The sequence below is a fragment of the Tiliqua scincoides genome, chromosome 1, assembly GCF_035046505.1.
Source record: "Tiliqua scincoides isolate rTilSci1 chromosome 1, rTilSci1.hap2, whole genome shotgun sequence".
NCBI lineage: Eukaryota > Metazoa > Chordata > Lepidosauria > Squamata > Scincidae > Tiliqua > Tiliqua scincoides.
The window spans coordinates 277,239,797-277,262,930 of record NC_089821.1 but is presented as its reverse complement, the minus strand read 5'-3'; the positions used below and the strand labels follow the sequence as shown (position 1 = coordinate 277,262,930).

At 46.9% G+C, this 23,134-nt stretch overlaps 1 protein-coding gene across 1 annotated transcript; it reads left to right on the top strand.

Moving 5' to 3' along the window:
• The first annotated feature begins 1,481 nt into the window (after positions 1-1,481).
• LOC136649629 (squalene synthase-like) lies at positions 1,482-22,748 on the top strand. The gene is made up of 8 exons (XM_066626409.1): positions 1,482-1,514; positions 5,983-6,080; positions 12,755-12,938; positions 14,452-14,580; positions 15,449-15,640; positions 19,765-19,941; positions 21,564-21,716; positions 22,644-22,748. Exons 1-8 carry the CDS (start codon positions 1,482-1,484, stop codon positions 22,746-22,748), a joined length of 1,071 nt encoding a protein of 356 aa, XP_066482506.1.
• The last annotated feature ends 386 nt before the right edge of the window (positions 22,749-23,134 follow it).

Sequence of the window (23,134 nt, the reverse complement as noted above, 5' to 3'; positions counted from 1 at the left end):
TTTGGCTTCACCCTCTTCAGTGGCAGCCCACTGGCACAGCTTGCCCTAAGACAGGAGTGGGCAAACATTTTTGGCAGGAGGACCATACCATCTCTCTGACACTGTGGAGAAAAAAGAACTAATTTACATTTAAAATTTGAATAAATTTACATAAATGAATACATTAGAGACATAACTTATATGAGTGAATGAATTTTACTGAACTTACTTATAGCATACCTGAGAACTATAATACAGGCATATAGATCCACATGAGAACTATGAATTGTTTGGCACACACTTCTTGCACAGTGAAAACATACAGACCAAGCCGGAAACACATGGAGACATAAATCGTTCAGAGGCAATGGGGGAGGGGAGGTTAAAATAATGCCCAGGGAAAAGCAGAAAACAAATGGAGACTATAAAAAACCTTGTTCTAACTCGACCCGCAGCTCACGTCTGGCAGTCACAACAAGCAGTCACAGGCCAGTGTGGATTCCAACAGTCTCCGACAGACCAGAGGCTCATTGGAGACTGGGGGCTCCCTGCAAGCCAGATTGGGGGGTCCCTGAGGGCTCCGATTGGGGTTTGCTCATCCCAGCCCTAAGATGTGCCCCCATCTCACCTGGGAGTTTCCAGTCAAGCTAGAAGCTGGCAGGACCTCCCCAAAAGGGCGTCTCCTCTGTTGCAACCATCTCCTAGTGCAGTGTTCCTCCTCCCTGCAGCTGCCCTGAGGGGGTCTATGGAAAAGGGACCCTAGGAGTCCAGTTTCTTCTGTGGCAAACTCGTAGTTCCAGGGGTTGGAGACGGGCCCGGGTGCAGCCTTATGGCCAAGTGCAGCAGCCTCAGAAGTGTCACCTGCATGGTTGGGGCTGCTGCTGCCATGCCTCTGCTGCACTCCCTCACAGCACATTCACTATGAAATGTGATCAGTACATCATCCTATTGAAGTCAAGGAGGGGAGCTCTTTTTCCATGTTTTTGCAACATCGTAGCTTACAAATGTCAAACAGCAAGTCCAGCAGGCTTTTTGCTTCTAATTGGTTAGCCAAAGCAAAAAACTGTAACATACTTTGAAATAGAAAAGCAAAAATTAAATACACATATTAGTGCATATGAAAATGGAAGTCCTGGAATGTTTTGGCAGTTTCCAAGATAAGGAATGACAGCAGGTAATAGGAGACTTAATGTGCTCAATAGCCAAAGGTGGATTCTTTTTCAGAAGGTAGGGAGGAAACACACAACATTACACAAGGCATGGATGGGGAGGGCGGGGGAAGTGTTGGGGAGTGTCAGGGGAGGGAGGGGTGAATCCCAGCAGCAGCAGCAGCATGCACCAAAATAGGGAAAGGCAATTTGCAGAATATTGTTGGAGGAGAGGTAGGTGGAAGGTGTGACTGTGAGAGTATCTATTGAAATAAATATCCCCCTGCAACAAAAAGAGCTATTGAAGAATTGCTGGGGCACCCCATTGAGCTGTACAACCTGGTGAAGTTCAAGATGACTGGCTCTGGAGTGCTGAAGATGGATCAGGTGAGTGCCACATCTTCTGAAAGTAGTTGGAGAAGAGCAATGCGGGCGGGTAGGGGCAGGGGAGCTGCTGGTTGTGGTCTTGCTTCTTCTTCTCTCACTCCTACACACTATTGGTCCCTACAGCAAGAGGAAACAAGACAGGGAAGCCCAGATTCAAAGCGTGTGCATACAGGAACTCTGTGGCTACAATCCAATACAGGCAGACCTCACTTGGCAGTGCTTTGCTAATGCAGTATGTTGCAGGGGGTGGGCCTTCCTAAAGCAGTGTTTCTCAAACTGCGGGTGGGTCATGAGCAAATTTCAGGTGGGTCCCCATTCATTTCAATATTTTATTTTTAATATATTAGACTTGATGCTACCATGGTATGTGACTGCATTTGGGGATCTATACTTTTAACAGGCTACTCTGTATATGCTTTTTACAATGATAATAAATGGAATTCACTCCTGGGTAAGTGTGGGTAGGATTGCAGCCTAGGATTGTTAAAAATTTTCTTGTTTGATGATGTCACTCCCAGTCATGACATTGCTTCTGGTGGGTCCTGACAGATTCTCATTCTAAAATGTGGGTCCTGGTGCTAAAAGTGTGAGAACCACTGCTCTAAAGTAACTAAAAATGGCAGCCATATTTCTTGCCTAAGTCTGCCTGCTTGTCTGAGAGCAAGGCTCATTCAACATGACACAAGCCCCACTGTGCATATAGCTGGTGCATTTGACATATGGGGTGGGCAATTAACACCCCCCATAACAGAGGCAGTGATCAAGGAAAAATGCTTAAGTCACTTCTTCCCCCACACCCACTCACACCCTTCCTCCCCTTATGACTGGCACCCAGGGAGGATTGCTCCCCATTGCTGCACCCTTGCTACACTGCTGCACAAGATGACTCTAGATGTGAGGAATGTATGTCCCATCAAACTGTACTTCTCAAACTTACCTGGCTGGTGTTGCCCTGCCTGATGACACACAATGTGCTGACATAATCCTCACTAACTTCTGGGGTTTATGCCTAGAAAAACAACCAAAAAATTGCTGTAAAAACCTCAGGGAGGGCAGATGGGCACAAAATAAGTGCTTGTGGCCCTCAGCTCCTGCTCAATGGTCTGCCATGCTCATGCTGCAAAACAGTTTGGTGAGCTCACAGCTGATGACGTCCTGGGAGACTCATTGTGATGCCCAGTTTGGGAATCTCTGAACTGTGCCTGTCGCGGTCAACTTTCATGAGATTCTCCAAGCATGCCTTTCTCCTTCCCCCCCCCCTCCATTTTTTATTTTTGGGAAATGCGAGCATGGTTTCCAACTGCTACGCCTTCCTCTGCTGGGATCTTCACAGTCCTTAAGGGAAACTAGAAAGCATCTTTCTTCTTCCCAGAACATTCCTATCAGAAACATTGACTAAACATGCGTCTGCCTGTGATTCACTTTATGGCAGTGGTCTGGAACCTAACTTGCCATATTAGTGAGGTAAGCCTGCACACACTTTCCTGGAAGTAAGCCCACTGAACACAGTGGAACTTACTTCAGCATAGATATGCATAGGATTGTGCTTTAGATTAGTAGAATATTGCAAAGTGTTTTTATTTCTATTTAATGTGTGATCCCAGTGGTTCCCAAACTTTTTAGCACCAGGATCCACTCTTTAAAATGATGCTCTGTCAGGACCCACCAAGCTTTATGCTGCATATCAGACACTCAAGCCTCTGTTAGTACCCTTTTTGCTATGGTAGGGGATGTTTGTTGAGCTCCACATTCATCAGATCAGGATCATTCTGGAGAAGTTGCATTCCCCCTGGCCTGTCCTTCGAAGCAGACCTAGGCACAATCACCTGCTCACCAGTAAATGCACATTTGTGCTGTTTTGCTTTCCAATACATTTTTCTTGGCAGCTGGGGGTGGGAGTTCCCAAAAATCAATATTTTTTTTTTTTTTGGGAGGGGGGGCTGTGTTTATCAGATCAGGACTGTTCTTGAAATATTGTGGTATTTCAATAGCACCACTTCTGCTGACGCATCAGTTTGCAGCCCAGCAGCTGAGAGGTTGTTTGCAAAGTGACACCTTGACAGAAGCAGTACTGCTCAAATGGTGTCCACATGATAATTGGGCTCTTCTAGCTCCTTGGCAGCACCTCCTTTCTCCTTCTCTCATCCCTCTTGGTCTGCCCCTTCTCCCCGTACTGTTCATCTCCCTCCCAGTTCAACTGGTAGAAACCAGGGTTGGGAACTCAAGTCAGTGACTTGGACTCGAGTCACAAAAACGCATGATTTTGGGTGACTTGGCGACTCATGAGTTGCACGCATGGAAGACTGAAAAAGACTCAAGTCTGGGCCCCCCTGACTCAGCACTCATCCCCTTGCATGCTTACTTGAGTCTGAATTTGCCTGTACCTGGGTGTGCTTGCTTACTGTTTTCACAGTGTGAAAAACCTCATGGGGCCAACATTCCGACGGGGCAAGCAGCAGGGCAGTTCCAGCTGGGAGGCAGGAAAGGGTTAATATTGCAATGAATGGGGGAGGCAGGACTGGATTCGCTTTTCTCATCTCTGATAGAAAGAAAGGAAAGGATTATCATTGGACAAAGGATGGGCATTCTGATATTTTCATTGACTGAGGAAGAGTAGGATGAGGAGCCAAGGGGGTTCTTGCCTTATGATTAGCTTGAGAAGCCCAGGGAGGGGGAGGAGGCAGGGAAGTGGGAAGGCAGCAATCATGTTTTGCGTGGCATGGCTGGTTGGGAGGAGGAAGCCTCATTGAATGACCAGCTAAAGTGGGACTACTAAGTAGACCTGCCAAGGATCAGATCATCCTGGTAATCCTTGCAGTTGCTGCGTGTCGGAGCTGCTTTCCCTCTCTCCTCTCCTGCCCTGTTTACAGATGGGACAGGGCAGCCGGGGAGTCTTTAAAGTGAACTCCCACACACACTCAGCCAGGCAGCAACCCTGTTTTTTCCACAGTGGGCTTTTTAAAGGGGGGGGCGGCGATTCAACTTGAGTTCTTTAGAGTCACTAAAGGGTGACTTGGCGGCTCAGATAGTGCCCCTGTTATGACTCTTTTTCAAGTTGAATTGCAGGGGGTGGTGACTCTAGACTCAACTGGAGTCAAGTCACGCTGGGTTTTCCCATCCCTGGTAAAAATGGCACTGCTGGAAAGGAGCCGCTGGGAGCGCCCAGTTATCACGTGACGACTCTTTCAGCAGAGACACCTCAGCAGAAGTAGTGCTGCTGAAAGAGTGACCCACATGATACTAAAACTGGGCTCTCTGAGCGCCACACTTCAGCAGTACCGCTTCTGCCCATGCATAATTTTGCAGCCCAGCAGCTGATTGGTTGTGCTGGAGAGTCTAATTATCATGGGGGCAGGATAAAGAGCTTCCAAAGGCTGTATACAGGCCACAGGCCTTGTGACATCCTGGCTTAAGCCTTTCACTCTCCTCTCTGCCACAGTTCCTTTACCAATTGAGAGTGTGAGGCTGGCACATTCCCAGGGGTGGGCAGGGCACCATAGCATGCCACTTCAGGCATCAAGAGGACTTGAGCCAGCATTGTTCCCAGTCACAAACAAGAATGGGTTAGTCCATTTCACTCCTGAGGAAACTTATGAAATAGCACAAATTGTATGACAATGGGAGTGCAACCAAAAATGTCCAAAACAAAAAGGGGGAACTAACTCTCCCCTCCCTCACTTTCCCTGGTGCATTTGTCCTAATTTCTCTCTCCCCCCCCCCCCAATCTGGGCCACATGGGTTTAATACAGAGGACTGGATCAATTCTGGTTTTTTGAATCCTAAGCACCATGGATTGACAGAGAAAGTTGATTTGCCGTAAATGGAGGACTGGAGTCATTCTTCTCCCCCCCCCCCCCTTCCTAGAACAAGAAGAGGACTGGAGACTCTGGAGGTGTTGTGGGCTGGGCATACTTGTGCTCATTCTTTCCCAAAGTGGGGCACATGGTTCAAATAGATTCTCCTTCTCCCTCTTTCTCTGGAGTTCACAGGGGTGTTACTGAGTTCCCATTCCTTTCCCCCTTTTATTCCTCCCATCCGCTAAAGATGCAGAAGGCACATTTAGACAAGATTCCTCATGACATCTGGGATTAGACTTGGAATTTCTCTCCATAAAAGGGGTGTGTCCCCCTCCCATCATGGACCATCTTATGCATGTTTGTCTCAAAGTAAAGTTGCACAAAACTGGGACCAGGGGACCCAGCTGGGTGGCAGCTGGTGGTGCAGAGGGCTAGGAGTGCACCTTCCTACTTCACGCACAGGAAGGCTTTTGTCTCACAGCCAAATGGAGCATCAAAGCCGCTGTGTCCCTCTTCGAGCACACTCTGGTGTTTTCTTCCTCAGGAGGTGGTGGAGATTGCTGCCGTGGCAGTTCACTCCTCCTTGGGCGCAGGCCGAGATGCTGGGTGGAGCAGCTGCCTCTTGCAGCCTCTGCCAGGCTCACTGACCAACCCACCAACTTTTCCTGCAGGACATGCTCAGTAACAACCTCCAAGTTTGCTACAAGTACTTGAATGAGACTGGCCGGAGCTTCGCCTTGGTCATCCCAGTGCTTGACGAGGAGCTGCGGTGAGTTGCTGGCTATGTGGGGTGCCAGGATGAAGGGGATGTGGGTGGAAGTGAGTCCCTAGGAGTTGCAGAAAGTCTGGTGCAGGAGGGCAAGGGTTAACAGAGCAGCATTGAAGTGAATGGGAGAGGAAGCCAGAAGGTGCCTTGTGTGGAGCCAGACCACTATGCCAAAGCTCAGATATATCTACAGATCACCACCACTGTGTCAACCTGGGTGATCTTGGGAAAGCTGGGAGTTGATCCTGGGAACCAAGGCATGGAGAGTGGGTTATCTACTGCTGAGCTAAAGCCCCAGGATCCACCACCTTGGGAGTCTGATCTGTTGTTACTTTCTTGTGTGCCTCCTACAGAGGAAGCCAAACCTGCCTCTGGAAGGTTCAGGGTAGTTCTGGAGGGAGAGACACCCTTTAGTGTGAGGAGGACAACACTGTCATGTCACCTGCTCTATAATGGTGCTGTTTCAAGCAGGGGGGGGGGGTCAAACTTGTTTCATTTAGTGGGCCGAATAGCATTCATGGCACCTATTGAAGGTCAGAAGTGACATCTTTAAACAGGAAATGACATCATTAAGGAGATGATGACCAGAAATGAGCACTTTGTTCTCAAGTAGGAGCTTAGTAGCTGGAAATGTCAGAAGAGAAATATGCAGGTCTTGACCATATTTTTAAGATATGGGAGAGCCCAAATTTCAGCTGGGAGGCCCCAATTATCATGTGGACAGCACCGCTTCTGCCAAGGAGTCTCTTTGCAACTCAGCAACTGAGAGGTGCTCTACCAAGTGATGCCTCACCAAGTGCTGATGCTGAAAGGCAGCCCATGTATAACAGGGCTCTCTCAGTGCCTCAGAAGCATCTTCCTCTCCCTCCCTTTTTCATTTGCAACTTTCCCTCATAGCGTTCCTTGCCTTCTGAGGCCTCCTTCTATGTATCCCTTCCCAAAGCTTCAGCAGAACCAGTGCTGCTAAAAGCATGGTGTTTGGAGAGCCTCATTATCATGTGGGCCAGATAAAGAGCTTCTGTGGGCTGAATCCAGTTTACAAGTCTTAAGTTTGACACCCTTGGTTTAAAGCAGGGGTCTCTAAACTTTTTGGCTGAAGGGCCGCATCAAATATCTGGCACAATGCTGAGGGCCAGAAAAAAAATTAAATATAAAATTCAAATAAATACATTAGAGATGGAACTTGAATGAATGAATGAGCTCAAATGTCCAGGATTTCTCAAGCACTAACACAACCCAAGAAATAAAGCACACACTTAAATGGACCCCCATTCCCCCACCCCACAAGCACAACTCTGGTTGTGTTTGGTCAACTGGGCCAGAGGCTCTCAGGGGATCAGAGGCTGCTGGTGGGCCAGATAGAGGCTCTCAGTGGGCTGCATTCGGCCCCCAAGGCAGGGTTTGGAGACCCCTAGTTTAAAGCCATCACATAATGGGGAAAAAAATTATGTTACAAATCACTGAATGTTGACAGTATGGCTTGAACAGTACCAATGTTCATATTCTGTCTTGCATAACTCAGGAAAGTGATTAGTTGCCCTAAGATAATAGATATCAATGGTGTTGCTGGGGGGGGGGGAGAGTCAATTCCCTGGGAGCCACATGTCTGCAGGGGCTGCCACAAGTGTGTTGCTGGGGCTGGGGGGAGGATGACTAGGAGGGAGACTGAGACTGGGGAATGGTGTAGCAAGGGGGCAGCAAGCCGCCATAAACTGTTTTTGCCACTACTGCCTCCTATAGTCTCCAGAGGAAAAAAGCAGGAAAAAGTGCTTTTTTTTTCATCTAGAGACTGCAGGAGGCAGTGGTGGTGAAAACAGCTTGTGGTCACTCACTGCCCCCTTGGCTTGGGGGGTGGGAGGGCCAGGACAACAGAGTAAGGGGGCAGTGAGTGGCCACAGATGGCTTTCATTGCTTCTGCCTCCAGTCTCCAGTTATAAAGAGGCACATCTGAAAGGGGAGAAAATGCATTACAGTTCCCAGCAGGTGTTGTGCTCCTCGGCTGCTGGGTATTTCCTGCTGGCCCTGGAACAGATGTGCTGTTGCACAGGGGCTGTATTAGCAAAACCTGCAGCAGCGGTTGGCAAAAATATGCTTTGAGAGGGCCCCTCCTGCCCCCCCAACTCTCTGCAAATGCTGGTTAATGAGTGGTTGAGGGAAAGATTGCACTTCTGTAGCAAAGCAGAGAGAGGAGAGAAGGCCGCTTGCCTCTCCTGACCTGGCCTTTGCTGAGCGGGGGCCGGCTCCAGGGAGAGAGGGCAGTCCCAGGCACTCTTAGGACCCCCAACAGGAGGTGTGGGGGTAAGCCCATGCAGCAGGCGGACTGGCAGGATGGCCCCTGCAACATCATCTGCTGGACCCCCAGGCGGGAGGCAGCACAGGTGAAGGTTTTGAACCCCACCCGGGGGAAGAGGTGGGACAGAGTGGAGCTGGGGCAGCTCTTCAAAGAGGAGGCCCATGATGATGGAAGGGCTGGTGGTAAGATGTGGGACTGTGCTGTCAACAGCTGCCCACCTGCGATCCCACAAGGTCGTGGAGCCAGGGAGGAGGACACGGGTGACGCAATCCCCTCCCCTTGAGCCAGGCTGAGGCCTCTGAAGCACCTGTGGGGGAAGCCTATCCACAGTTTGGGTCCCCAAGAGCTGAACCGTAAGAAGGAGGAAACTACCACCCAACACCCAACAAATACCAAGACAAGACGAAGCAACATGCACAGAAACGCTGAGCCTTCGTGCAATGAATGGCACAGAAGAGCAGTGGAGTAGAGATGAGGTGGGGAGGGAACCTGAGCTGCTGGATAGAATGGTGGGGAAGGGTGGAAAAATCCCTTTGGCTAGTATGTGAGGAAAGGACAGGTGAGGAGATTGCAAAGGAAGGTGGAAAGCTCAGTAGGTGCCCTGAGCAAGCACAGAGTTGTGCCTGCAGAGCTCAGAGGCGCTTTGCAAGCATCCAAGTAGATGCCTTGTTAGTTACTCCAACTGGGAAACAGTGGGGGGGGGGCAGGTGATGAGTCTGCTAGAGCATGAGAATGGGTTCAAGGAGGAGCTCTGAGTACCGTCCTCTGCCTCAGTTATTAAAAATTTTATTCTACTGCCTAGGACAGTGTTTCTCAAACTGTGGATTGGGACCCACTAGGTCGGTCACGTGCTAATTGCAAGGGTCTCTGAACCTGACAAGAGCAAAGCTTTTGGTTGGAGGACCTGGGGTCCCCTGAAAGCTGTAGATTTTATTATCCATGAGTTTCCTTAACCCCCACAGATAACACAGGCCAACAGACATTTTGCTTCCTTAAACATCTGAGCTATATTCCAGAGAAAATGTAGTCACCGAAGAAGCGCTGAACAACATTGAGTGCCTGCCTGTGCTGGAGGAGCTTGACAGTGAACCAACCCTAGAAGAACTTCACGTGGCCCTGGACTCCCTTGCCTTTGGCAAGGCATCAGGAAAAGACAGCATCCCTGCTGAAGTCCTAAAGTGCTGCAAAGAGATCATCGTCACTGAGCTGCATAAAATGCTCTGTCTCTGCTGGAGAGAAGGTGGAGTACCTCAAGACATGAGGGATGCAAACATCTTCACGCTGTACAAGAACAAAGGCGACAGGGGTGACTGCAAGAACTACCGCGGCATCTCTCTCCTTAGTGTTGTAGGAAAGCTGTTTGCCCGAGTTGCACTAAAGAGGCTCCAGGTACTTGCAGAGAGCATCTATCCAGAATCGCAGTGCGGATTCCGAGCCAACAGGTCCACCACTGATATGGTATTCTCCCTTAGACAACTGCAGGAGAAATGTAGGGAACAACAATAGCCACTCTTTATATCCTTCATAGATCTCACGAAGCTTTCGACCTGGTCAGCAGGGACGGCTTCTTCAAGATTCTCCCCAAGATCGGATGTCCACCCAGGCTCCTCAGCATCATCAGATCTTTCCACAAAGACACGAAGGGCACTGTTGTCTTTGATGGCTCCACATCAAACCCCTTTGACATCCGAAGCGGAGTGAAGCAGTACTGTGTTCTTGCGCCAACCTTGTTTGGATTTTCTTCACTGTCCTGCTGAAGCATGCCTTTGGAACTGCAACAGAAGGCATCTATCTCCAGACCAGATCAGATGGAAAGCTCTTCAACCTCTCCAGACTGAGAGCAAAGTCCAAAGTCCAGCTGAAATGTCTGCGTGACTTCCTCTTTGCCGATGATACAGCTGTCACCGCCCACTCTGCCAAAGATCTCCAGCAGCTCATGGATCGTTTTAGCAAGGCCTGCCAAGACATTGGACTGACAATCAGCCTGAAGAAAACACAGGTCATGGTTCAGGACGTGGACTCACCTCCCTGCATTACAATCTCTGCGCATGAACTGGAGGTTGTCCATGACTTTGTGTACCTTGGCTCAACGATCTCCAACACTCTTTCTCTTGATACCGAGCTAAACAAACACATCAGTAAAGCAGCTACCACGTTTTCCAGACTCACAAAGAGAGTCTGGTCCAACAAGAAGCTGATGGAACATACCAAGATCCAGGTCTACAGAGCTTGCGTCCTGAGTACACTTCTGTACTGCAGCGAGTCATGGACTCTTCGCTCACAACAGGAGAGGAAACTGAACGCTTTCCACATGCGTTGCCTCCAACGCATCCTCAGCATCACCTGGCAGGACAAAGTTCCAAACAACATAGTCCTGGAACGAGCTGGAATCCCTAGCATGTATGCACTGCTGAAACAGAAAAGCCTGTGCTGGTTTGGTCATGTTGTGAGTATGGGCGATGGCCGGATCCCAAAGGATCTTCTCTGTGGAGAACTCGTGCAAGGAAAGTGCCCTACAGGTAGACCACAGCTGCAATACAAGGACATCTGCAAGAGGGATCTGAAGGCCTTAGGAGTGGACCTCAACAAGTGGGAAACCCTGGCCTCTGAGCGTCCCACTTGGAGGCAGGCTGTGCAGCATGGCCTTTCCCAGTTTGAAGAGACACTTGGCCAACAGACTGAGGCAAAGAGGCAAAGAAGGAAGGCCTGTAGCCAGGGAGACAGACCAGGGACAGACTACACTTGCTCCCAGTGTGGAAGGGATTGTCACTCTCAAATCGGCCTTTTCAGTCACACTAGATGCTGTTCCAGAACCACCATTCAGAGCACGACACCATAGTCTTTAGAGACTGAAGGTTGCCAACAACTAGCCCATAATTAAAAGTATTGGTCCACTTGAACCTATGAACTATATTGCAAATTTGTAGTTCAGAATGTTGACCAGCCCTTATTTTGTGATGCTAATAATTCAGATGGCCAGTTGATGTTTCCTAGCAATCCCTGATGGCCCAGGATGTTCTTTTAATCAAAGTCTTCCCTGAAAGATAGGGATTGCATCAAAGGTCCTGCTTTCTGCAGTCAGGCAGAGCTTTTGCTGACAGTTTTTGAGCAAGGGTTGCTCTGAAACAGAGGCAGACAAGGATATCCAAGAGAAGCTGAAATGGATTGGACTAAGCTGGAGAACCTTGGAGCGCAGGACTCCACTTTCTGATGCTGCTTGTAAGCAGTGCTTTCTTACCTTCATCTAATGCTGTCCCAATGACAGAGCAGAGAGGAAAGAGTTTCATTTTACCAGCCTCTCAAGGCTCTGTTTTTATCTTTTTTATTGGGGGGGGGGGCGAGAAACCACCTTCTGGAGGGTTTATTTAGCACCACGTTCATTGGATTGGGACCACTCTGGTGGCCTTGTGTTCCCCTTCACCTGGCCTTCAATAAGAGCTGAGGCACATTTGCCTGCTTGCAAATAAATACATACATGTGACTGTTTTGCTTTCCATAAGGCTCAATATGTTTTCCTTCTCAGCTTGGAGGGGGGCAGGTGGCAGGTTTTATAACTCATCAAAAACTGGGTTGCAACATACTGTTGAACCTTGGTATCCATGGGAGATCCACTTCCAGATGCCTGTGGATACCAAATAATGAATTCTGCAGGTCAGCCCTCATAGGACTTCCCACACATCACTGGAAGAGTGGTGTCTGGGAGTGATGTCTTCTGAGGCACAGGGAGGCCTTACACGGCCTCCCTGGGCCTTAGAAGGCCTGCTAAGGGCCTCCAAAAAGTAGTTTTGGTTTCTGACCAAAACCAAAAGTGCCTTTTGGAGGCTTCCCAGTTGCCTTCCAAAGCTTGGGAAAGACACACAAGATCTTCCCACGCTCATAAGGCCCCTGGAAGGCCTCAGAGAGGCACTTCTAGTTTTGGCTGAAAGTGCCTTTTGGATGTCTCCATCATGAAGCCTCCCCATGCCTCAGAAGGCCTCACTCCCAGATGTGAATGGAAAACTCTTCTGTTCGCATCCGGAAGGTACAGTGAGGCCCTCCAGACCTGCACTGGGTCAAATCTGTGGGTCCTGAACTCATGCATAAGGAAGGTTGACCTGTACTGGTAGGGGCACATTCTTAAGAGGGGCATCCCTAACGACCAGCATAACTTTCCTTCTTCTCTCTTGTTGTTCCCAGTTAAACAAAGGCTGAGCAGGTTTTATAACTCCTATGAAGCACAACACGCATATAAACACAAAATGAACCAGCAGGTATGAGGCAATTCAGGGTCACTAAGAACTGGGCTCACCCAGGCCAGCATTTCTCTGACACTGACAAAATGTTTCTCATCTCAGTTCTCTCCCCACTGACTACCACGTAACACATAATCTCTTCTTCCCTGCAGACATGTGATGTGCATCTTCTACTTGGTTCTCCGAGCTCTGGACACCGTTGAGGATGACATGACCATCAGCCTAGAAAGGAAGGTCCACATGCTGCAGAACTTCCACTCCTACTTGTATCAGTCAGACTGGAAATTCATGGGCAGCAAAGGCAAGGACAAACAACTGCTGGAGGACTTCCCAACGGTGAGCAATTGCACATGCAAAGCTCATGTGATGCAGTCCTTGAATGGTAGGAAGCTCTGGTCAAGCTCTCAAGCCAAGATGTATATTCTCTGACTAGCAACTACTTTCCAGAGAGAGCAGGCAAAGGGAGAGTACTCCTGCTATTGAGAAACTTTCTAAGCATGAAATGCTATGAATTGCTATGAATTGAACCTGGGATCTCCTGCAAACAAAGCCTGTGCTGTGCCCTGAGCACTATCCAATTCCCAGCATGTCTTTGTCCTGTGAACTTGGTCTGCCAATGGTACAATCAAGACTCCTTCTGCATTCATATTGACAATTGCTCAGTTGTATTCATCTATTTTGTTGGGTTTCATTTGGCTGGAGGTAGATGGAGGTTTAATTTTATTTAACTTCCTTGACAAGAAGGTGGGATGTTATCAATGATATCCCTTATGAACGCAGTGTTTAAGCTTTACAGGGAGGTCAAAATTGTTACAATGTTTCCCATGAATTTGAAAGCTGAAATACAGTGTATATATATAGTTGACAACATCCCAAATTCATTTGTATGAAGCTTCAAGGGGACACTGATGATACATTTAATTGATTGTTGTTGATCCATCACCATAATTTCCTCCAGGATTCTTGAAGGAGACCATATACCTTGTCCTGTTGTAACATGTGTAGTGTCCTTTTCAAATGGAGCAACTTCTGTTTCTTTCAAAGCAAGAATACATTGGATAGCAACTGCTGTTCTAGTAATTGTAATGGTAATGTGATTTGTACATATCTGAAATATGCTGCTGAAGATGATGCCAGTTTGTTTTGCTCCCATTTTGGAAACTTTGTTTTTCCAAATGCATTCTTAGAAACTGAGCTTGAACAAGAAGGTGTTCTTGATCTTATGATTCCTGACTCTGGTGGTAGAAACAGAGACATAGGGCGCAATCCAGCCCTTGACGTAGGCTGGCACAAGTCCCATGCGCTGGCCCAGGAGAGTCGCAAACGTGCCATAAGGCACATTTGCACCTCTTCTGGAGGAAGCCAGACTGGTGCTCAGAGAAGCGCCGCCCTGCGGAGACTGTCAGAAGCCTCTGCGCTGGCTTCCTCCGAGCGCCTTGCATCAGCATGGCTGTGTTGATGCAAGGCTCTAAGGTAGGCAGGGGGGCAGGCAGGAGGGAGGTGTTCCTGGGTGGGGGAGGGTGGGCGGCCCTGAGCCTGGGTGGGCAGAGAGTGGGAGGCGGGGCTGGGATCCAGCAGTTATGCCAGATCCCAACCCTCGTTCCTGGGGAGAACGGAGCTGCTTCAAGCCGCTTTGCTCTCCTCAGACTTGCGCAAGGAAACAAGGGTAATGTTTCCCCTTGCCTCTGGTTGAGTTGCTTATGGCCCCTATCCTGCACTGGATACAGTGCAAACCTTTTGGCCTTCCTGTTCCAGCGCAGGGTAGGATTGCACCCATAGAAAATTGCCTCCCAATTGCCTCATCCATTGCTTCTGCCTGCTCTTCTTACTGTTGGAATCTGTGCCTTAGATCTCCTTGGAGTTCCGGAAACTACCAAAGGTCTATCGGGATGTGATCGCTAACACTTGCCACAAGTCGGGCCAAGGGCTGGCTGAGTTCTTGCAGAAGAAGATGGATTCTGTGAAGGACTGGGAGAAGGTGAGTGAGCCAGCAAGCCAGGAGAGGCTGAGACTTCTCAAGAATTTGCCTGCTGGCAGGGGGAGTTAAAACTGTGTACCATATCAATTCAATAATAGCCCAATCCTAACCTTCCCCCTCCCTTGCTGATGCAGCAGCACCAAAAAGGATACCACTGTAACCTTGTAGTGGGGGGCATCCCAGAATTCTTTTCTGGGTAAGGGCACATACCTCTGCAGCATCGATGGGTCTATTCAGTCCTATGCCAGTGAAATAGCTGGTGCAAGTCTGCACAGACCCATGCCATGGAATTGGGTCCAGGAACAGGGTTAGGGTTCACTGGTTGCTGTCGCTGCTGATCCCACACCCTTCCTGGGCCTAATCCACTTGATCGACAGTTCCCTGTTCCCACCTTCTCCTGCCCTCCTCTCACCATAACCAACCTCCCAGGCTTGCCTACCAGCAGTGGTGGGCCTGAAATGATCCAACAGCACACAGGAGGCTGTTCTGGCCTCTCTGAAGGTGTTTCTACTGCATGTGAGTTTGTGTGCAGCTGGAGTGTTTTTTACAACTTCTGTAAGGCAGTCGCCACTGGCAGAGCACATGTTCCATGGACAGCTGGCCTGGTTAGAAATGGTCTGCACATGTGCTAAGATGGTATTTCTGAAGTCAGGACTCCTGTTATGCAAACACCTATCTCAGATTTGGCACTCAGTGGGTGATGTCCATTTTAGAATAGTGACATGCCTGTTATATATGGAGTACAGCTGGCAAACTTTGCACCTAATCAGAGCTATTGAGTGCATTTGTGTGGGAGAAGCCTGTCTTTAAGGATAGGTGGACTGTGAAGCTATTTCTGCTAAAACGTGGACCTCTTGAATTCTTCTAGTACTGTCACTATGCCTCTGGTCTGGTGGGGATTGGCTTCTTTCAGCTATTCTCCGCATCAAACTTGGAAGATCCCATTGTTGGCCAAGACACGGAGCTCACCAAATCCATGGGCCTCTTTCTGCAGAAAACCAACATCATTCGGGACTATCTGGAGGACCAACTGGAGGGGAGAGAATTTTGGCCTAAAGAGGTAAAAGATAATAAAGGGGGCTGTGTGGACATATAGCAGATTCTGAGTATGTCAATGTGGCTGGAAGGTGAAAAGTAGTGGGCTCTAGAAAAAGTGTATTTTTTTTAAGAGTATAATCAAAGATAGGATCTCAAAACACATAGACGAACAGGCCTTGCTGAGGGAGAGTCAGCATGGCTTCTGTAAGGGTAAGTCTTGCCTCACAAACCTTATAGAATTCTTTGAAAAGGTCAACAGGCATGTGGATGCGGGAGAACCCGTGGACATTATATATCTGGACTTTCAGAAGGTGTTTGACACGGTCCCTCACCAAAGGCTACTGAAAAAACTCCACAGTCAGGGAATTAGAGGACAGGTCCTCTCGTGGATTGAGAACTGGTTGGAGGCCAGGAAGCAGAGAGTGGGTGTCAATGGGCAATTTTCACAATGGAGAGAGGTGAAAAGCGGTGTGCCCCAAGGATCTGTCCTGGGACCAGTGCTTTTCAACCTCTTCATAAATGACCTGGAGACAGGCTTGAGCAGTGAAGTGGCTAAGTTTGCAGACGACACCAAACTTTTCCGAGTGGTGAAGACCAGAAGTGATTGTGAGGAGCTCCAGAAGGATCTCTCCAGACTGGCAGAATGGGCAGCAAAATGGCAGATGCGCTTCAATGTCAGTAAGTGTAAAGTCATGCACATTGGGGCCAAAAATCAAAACTTTAGATATAGGCTGATGGGTTCTGAGCTGTCTGTGACAGATCAGGAGAGAGATCTTGGGGTGGTGGTGGACAGGTCGATGAAAGTGTCGACCCAATGTGCGGTGGCAGTGAAGAAGGCCAATTCTATGCTTGGGATCATTAGGAAGGGTATTGAGAACAAAACGGTTAGTATTATAATGCCGTTGTACAAATCGATGGTAAGGCCACACCTGGAGTATTGTGTCCAATTCTGGTCGCCGCATCTCAAAAAAGACATAGTGGAAATGGAAAAGGTGCAAAAGAGAGCGACTAAGATGATTACGGGGCTGGGGCACCTTCCTTATGAGGAAAGGCTACGGCGTTTGGGCCTCTTCAACCTAGAAAAGAGACGCTTGAGGGGGGACATGATTGAGACATACAAAATTATGCAGGAGATGGACAGAGTGGCTAGGGAGATGCTCTTTACACTCTCACATAATACCAGAACCAGGGGACATCCACTAAAATTGAGTGTTGGGCGGGTTAGGACAGACAAAAGAAAATATTTCTTTACTCAGCGCGTGGTCGGTCTGTGGAACTCCTTGCCACAGGATGTGGTGCTGGTGTCTAGCCTAGACGCCTTTAAAAGGGGATTGGACGAGTTTATGGAGGAAAAATCCATTATGGGGTACAAGCCATGATGTGTATGCGCAACCTCCTGATTTTAGGAATGGGTTAAGTCAGAATGCCAGATGTAGGAGAGAGCACCAGGATGAGGTCTCTTGTTATCTGGTGTGCTCCCTGGGGCATTTGGTGGGCCGCTGTGAGATACAGGAAGCTGGACTAGATGGGCCTATGGCCTGATCCAGTGGGGCTGTTCTTATGTTATGTTCTTATGTAATTCTTGAGCAGAGTTTAAAGCATTGGCAGCCAGCTGGTTGGACTGATTTTTGATTTCCTTAGCAGGAGGAGGCAGAATATAGCTTGGAGAGCTCTTATAACATGCAGTAGAGGAAGTGCAATGCTTTGAGTGTCCCTGGTTTACCTCCAACTAAGCTGGGAAATCTCTGGCCCTGTAAAGTTCTCCTCTTTGCTCATAGATAGGTTTCTAGAAGATTTATTGAGGGAAGAGCCTGAGGTGTGCTGGGATTCCAAGTGCTGGCTGCTTTGTCAGCAAACCTGGGAAAATGCATCACAAAAATGTGTCACAATAGTTGAACACAATGGGACTTATTTCTGAATAGACATAAGTAGGAATGCGTTGAAAGTTAAGTTTGTAAGTCTAGAAAACGTCAGGTTTCTGACTTCATTTCTTTTTTTTATAATTATTTTTTATTTATTCAAAACAAAACAAAAATAAAGATATAAAAACACGTTCTTGAATTACAGCAATAGTGAAGTCCCAAATTACTATTACTTATTTCTTATTATATTTCCAATAATTCTCTGACAGCCAATCTTAATTCCATTATTATTATCTTCCTCATCTGTGTTAGAATTATACAAATCTCTCTCTCTCTCTCTTATTTTGATTACATTTCCCTCTCATCTCAAGCAACAGGTTAATAAACAATTTTCAATTAATTTTCTATAATTCTCCCATAGATAAAAAATTTATAAGAAAAATTTCTTTGAAAAAAATGATTCTAATATGAATTCTCTCACCACAGCTTTTTTAAAGTAAATAAAAGAAAAAAACATTCATCCTTATAATAAACATATACTAATTAAACCTAATTAATCATGTATTTAACCAATCCCTTCCCATTTACCCTATAGATGCTTTACTAATTTCTCTCTTATTTTCAGTGTACTGTGAGATTTAAAAAGTCTGAAAAAGTTGAAGTAGCATATACAAAAAGTTCTTAAAGTCATAAACTCTCTAAAACTAAACAAATACATCTATCTTCATATCTAACATCTACATTTTATAGAATTCCAAATACATTTTATAGAATTCCAAATACATCTAGCATACATAATATTCTTCATTTCAAACCTCAAGTTCAAATATATACTTTTATATTTCCAAATTCACCTTGAAAAGAGAAAAGGAAAGAGAAAAGAAAAAATTCTTTTCCTTTTCCCATACTTTACATTTTTCTAATGATTTACATAAAATACAATTACTTGAAATTCAATCACTTAAAGAAAAACATTTGTCTTTAAAATATGCATTTGATTATTAATTCCTCCCCTTTTATCCAATAGTTTCTTCATATTCCCTTATTTCCCACTCCAAATATTTCATCAATCCCCTTTGCCAACACCTTCATGTCCAAAATCCAACTGTATCTCTTTTCTTACAAGCTTATCCCCCTTTTTATTTACTCTGTATTTCCTGTTCTTACCCACTTTACATTCTCCCAAAGCAACCTGTACCTACACTAATAGTCTCTCTATCTTTGAATTCTTCTGCCTTCCAGTAAGCTGTGTCTCATCGCTATAGTTCTTCTTGTCCTTTACCTGCAGGCCAAGTCCAACTTGATTCTCCTACTCAGTTTTCTCACAGACGTTCCACTGCTGGCAACCATTTTCTATTCTATGCAGTTCCTCTGTTTCATATATTTCCTTCTCTTCCAGATCTTCCGACTCCGCAGTGCTAATTGGAAGCTTTTGGAGAAATCCTTCAATTTTTGCTTCCTTCTCTCTTTCAAATTTCTCCTCAAATTTCATTAAGAGCAGTTCCAGAGATTGCAAAGTAAACATGTTTGTAGATTCTTTCATGATACAGACCTTGCATGGTCAATCTTGTCTCTGGTTGTCAGGTTAAGCTCTTACCTCATAAAAGTCATAAATCTGATCTTCAGTGCTTGCCCTAGAAATGGAAAATATGAGTCAGGGGAGGCAGGGTCTTTGGGCCATCACGAAAGAGATGAGCTGGTGTTAACACCCCTTCAAAGAAACTCAAAACTGTGACAAAAACCAGCAGCCCTGTGCTGCCAGAAATTGATGCAGGAGTAAAAAAATGAAGATTGTGGGTGCTGCCATGTTCCCTTTCAATTCCAGGGAGCGTAAATTATCTTCCGTGTGGGCTGCTCTGAGGAGCTCTCGGAACAACCTAGCGATCTGCCATATTCCCCGTAGGCGTGTCTGTCTCTGACTTCATTTCAAAACACTGAATAAGGTCTAAAGCACTGATTCTGGGGGATTCGTAGAACATTAACTTCCACTTAGTATGGAATGAGGAATCTGTGTGAGGCTTCTGTCCCCTGTCCCTCAACACACCTGTTGCCTTTGCTTCCCCCAATATTATGAGCTGACATCCTCCTTTCCCTGGCCATGTCAAAATAAGAAATTGGCCAAAATGTTGTTTTCACTCTATTGCACATGTGCCCACATGCACACCCTGACCCACCCTTGCATGCTTGCTCTTGGCTGACTTTTTTTTACAGAATTTTGTTTTGGTGAAGACAGAGCAGATCGGATGTGGATGGGTAATGTCTGCTGTCCTCTTGGTGTTTACAGGTATGGAGCAAGTATGCCAGGAAACTGTCAGATCTGGGCAAGCCAGAGAACGTTGACAAGGCCGTTCAGTGTATGAATGAGCTCATCATCAATGCTCTTCAACACATTCCTGACATATTGACCTTTTTATCTCAGCTGAAGACCCAAAGTGTGTTCAACTTCTGTGCTCTTCCACAGGTGAGTCTCGTGGCCTACAAAATTATCTCCTACAACTGTGTATGCACAATCTTTTCAATGTATGGTGTGTTTTTGATGCTATGCTTCCAATTCTATGCTTGGGATCATTAGGAAGGGTATTGAGAACAAAACGGTTAGTATTATAATGCCATTGTACAAATCGATGGTAAGGCCACACCTGGAGTATTGTGTCCAGTTCTGGTCGCCGCATCTCAAAAAAGACATAGCGGAAATGGAAAAGATGCAAAAGAGAGTGACTAAGATGATTACGGGGCTGGGGCACCTTCCTTATGAGGAAAGGCTACGGCGTTTGGGCCTCTTCAGCCTAGAAAAGAGACGCTTGAGGGGGGACATGATTGAGACATACAAAATTATGCAGGGGATGGACAGAGTGGATAGGGAGATGCTCTTTACACTCTCACATAATACCAGAACCAGGGGACATCCACTAAAATTGAGTGTTGGGCGGGTTAGGACAGACAAAAGAAAATATTTCTTTACTCAGCGCGTGGTCAGTCTGTGGAACTCCTTGCCACAGGATGTGGTGCTGGCGTCTAGCCTAGACGCCTTTAAAAGGGGATTGGACGAGTTTCTGGAGGAAAAATCCATTATGGGGTACAAGCCATGATGTGTATGCGCAACCTCCTGATTTTAGGAATGGGTTAAGTCAGAATGCCAGATGTAGGGGAGAGCACCAGGATGAGGTCTCTTGTTATCTGGTGTGCTCCCTGGTGCATTTGGTAGGCCGCTGTGAGATACAGGAAGCTGGACTAGATGGGCCTATGGCCTGATCCAGTGGGGCTGTTCTTATGTTCTTATGTTCTTATGTATGGGAAAAACTTGCAATTTTTGTTCATAAGATTTACAGTCAGTTCTCATTATCTGCTGGGGTAAAGTTCCTGGAAACCCCAACGAATACCAAATCTGTGAATACTGAACCATTGATCCTATGGGATCAATGGGGTTAGGGAGAGCTGCCAGTAGTGGACCTGCTTCTAATTTATCAACCAGCAGCAGAGACTCTCTGAATCCACTGGAGGCCTCAGGATTGCAGCGGAAACCCTCAAAATGGCACCAACAACTAGCACGCAGACCAGGGAAGGAAGGGTTAAATTATGGCATCACCAGCGTGGCTGCCTCAGCAGGCTGCTTTTAATGGAGATTAGCCTGTTATGCTATGTAATGCTTCCATATTTTGGTTGGCTCTGGTATTCCCAGAAATGGAACTCAGAGCAGGCTACGCAGATTCTCAGGAGCTTCCATGATATTGTATGCGACAAAATACATGTGCTGCCATCTAAGGCTCTCTAGGTTTTCCCCTGCGTCTCACATATTTTAGATGTTCAATGTAACATAAGGTAACAATTATGTAAGCATCTCTCTACCGGTTTGCAACCAACTGGAGTGCTGCTGGACCGGGTGCGCACAGGTGCTATAATTTACTCTATGCAGAATAGGTGTGACACAAATTGAAATAGATTTGTGGAATTCAGCTCTCTCTTGGCACTCAGTTTTGTGTATGTGTTGATTTCTTTGGTACAGAGTGTGCACAGCCATTTCCTAGCCCAGAGTCCAGCAGGCTTGTTTCTGTGACTGCTTTCTTTCCATCTCCCCCACCCCAGGTGATGGCCATAGCTACCTTGTCCGCCTGCTACAACAACCAGCAAGTCTTCAAGGGTGCAGTGAAGATTCAGAAAGGACAAGCTGTCATGCTGATGAGGGATGCCACCAACATCCAGGCTGTCAGAGCCATTATGTACCAGTATCTGGAAGAGGTAAGAGGAACCTCATAACCACAGGGAGTGTCTGAGTGCAAGTGTGGAGATAGAGGCCCTTTAGCTTCAACTACACGTGATGTTTAGTTTGAATCTCCATTGCACAGGACTAGCAAATGCAGAAAAAAGGAGGTGGTTATGACGATAAAATGAGGGGTGGGCAGGAGAGAGAAACAAGAAAAGAATGTACAGTGCCCTGAGCTCTGCAGAGAAAGGATAGAAGATATAAAAATACAAATGGCCATTTGATTCATGAGGACAATTTTGATTAGCAGTGCTGAAAGCTAAGGACACAATCCTATCCCCCTTGGACAAATAGCATGCAGCTGCGCTATCTTCACTGAATGCTGTGGGCCAGCTGGGGACCATGATGCGATGGAGAGTTAAATCAAAGAAATGTTTACTTACCACTCTTCTGCACCAGTCCCCAAGGGGTCTACTTGGATCTGCATCAACTCTTTGGCTGGCGCAAGTCTGAGTGGACCCAAGAGGGTGTGCCAAGGCCTGGCATTGGGCATAGGATATTAGCACCTCTATTGACACTGATAACCACCCCCTGCCCTCCCCTGTCATGCCTCCGAGTGGTCCTGATCCTCCTCACCTCCACTTGGATCCTCCCTCTCTATTCCCACAGCCCATCCCCCAGCCCAACCTACCCTCTCTTGCAGAAGCTGTGCGCTCTGGTGGTGCGTCTTTATGGTCACCACCCTTTCAGGTGGCTGTCCCACTGCATCCATTGTCACTGTGGCCCCAGATCAGATGGGGTGGCTTTCTGCTAACAAAACACTCTTTGGAGGGCACCCTTAGAATTAGATTGTTAGTTTTGGTAGCTGCTTTGATTTTGTTTCACTACTATAACAACAACTAAATCTAGATTTTGTGTCCCAAACTTCAATCTGGCTTCTCACTGGGATTCTTCTCTTCTAGATCTACCGGAAGATCCCAGTCACAGACCCTTCCTCAAGCAAAATTCAAGAGATTGTTCCTTTCATTCAGTCCATGAGCAAGCCCAGCAGTAGCTTCATTCCCTAGACTAGTTACATACCCATCTGTTTGTCCTGCGCTATGCTTCTGGTGGCCTTTTGGTGGCAGTATCTGAGCACTGTCTCAAACATAGGAGACTAAAATCTGCATGCTGGTGAGAATTGAGGAGGATGTGGTTTAATCTGCAGGGCAGGTTTGTTGTTTTTTCTTTCCTTTTTTTGAAAATGGGAGAACTGGTTGGATTCCCAGGGCTCATGTGAATTGTGAACCAGTTGGAAGCCTTTTCCTAGGAGTCTCTAACAAAAACTTCCCAAACTGGGCACATTGTCTTCTCTTTTTGAATGTGCTATAGAGACCAGGCTGGGTTTTACTAAATATTTCATTTCTTTGCTACAGATTGTTTGAGCTGCATTTTTGAACTAGGTTGTCATGAC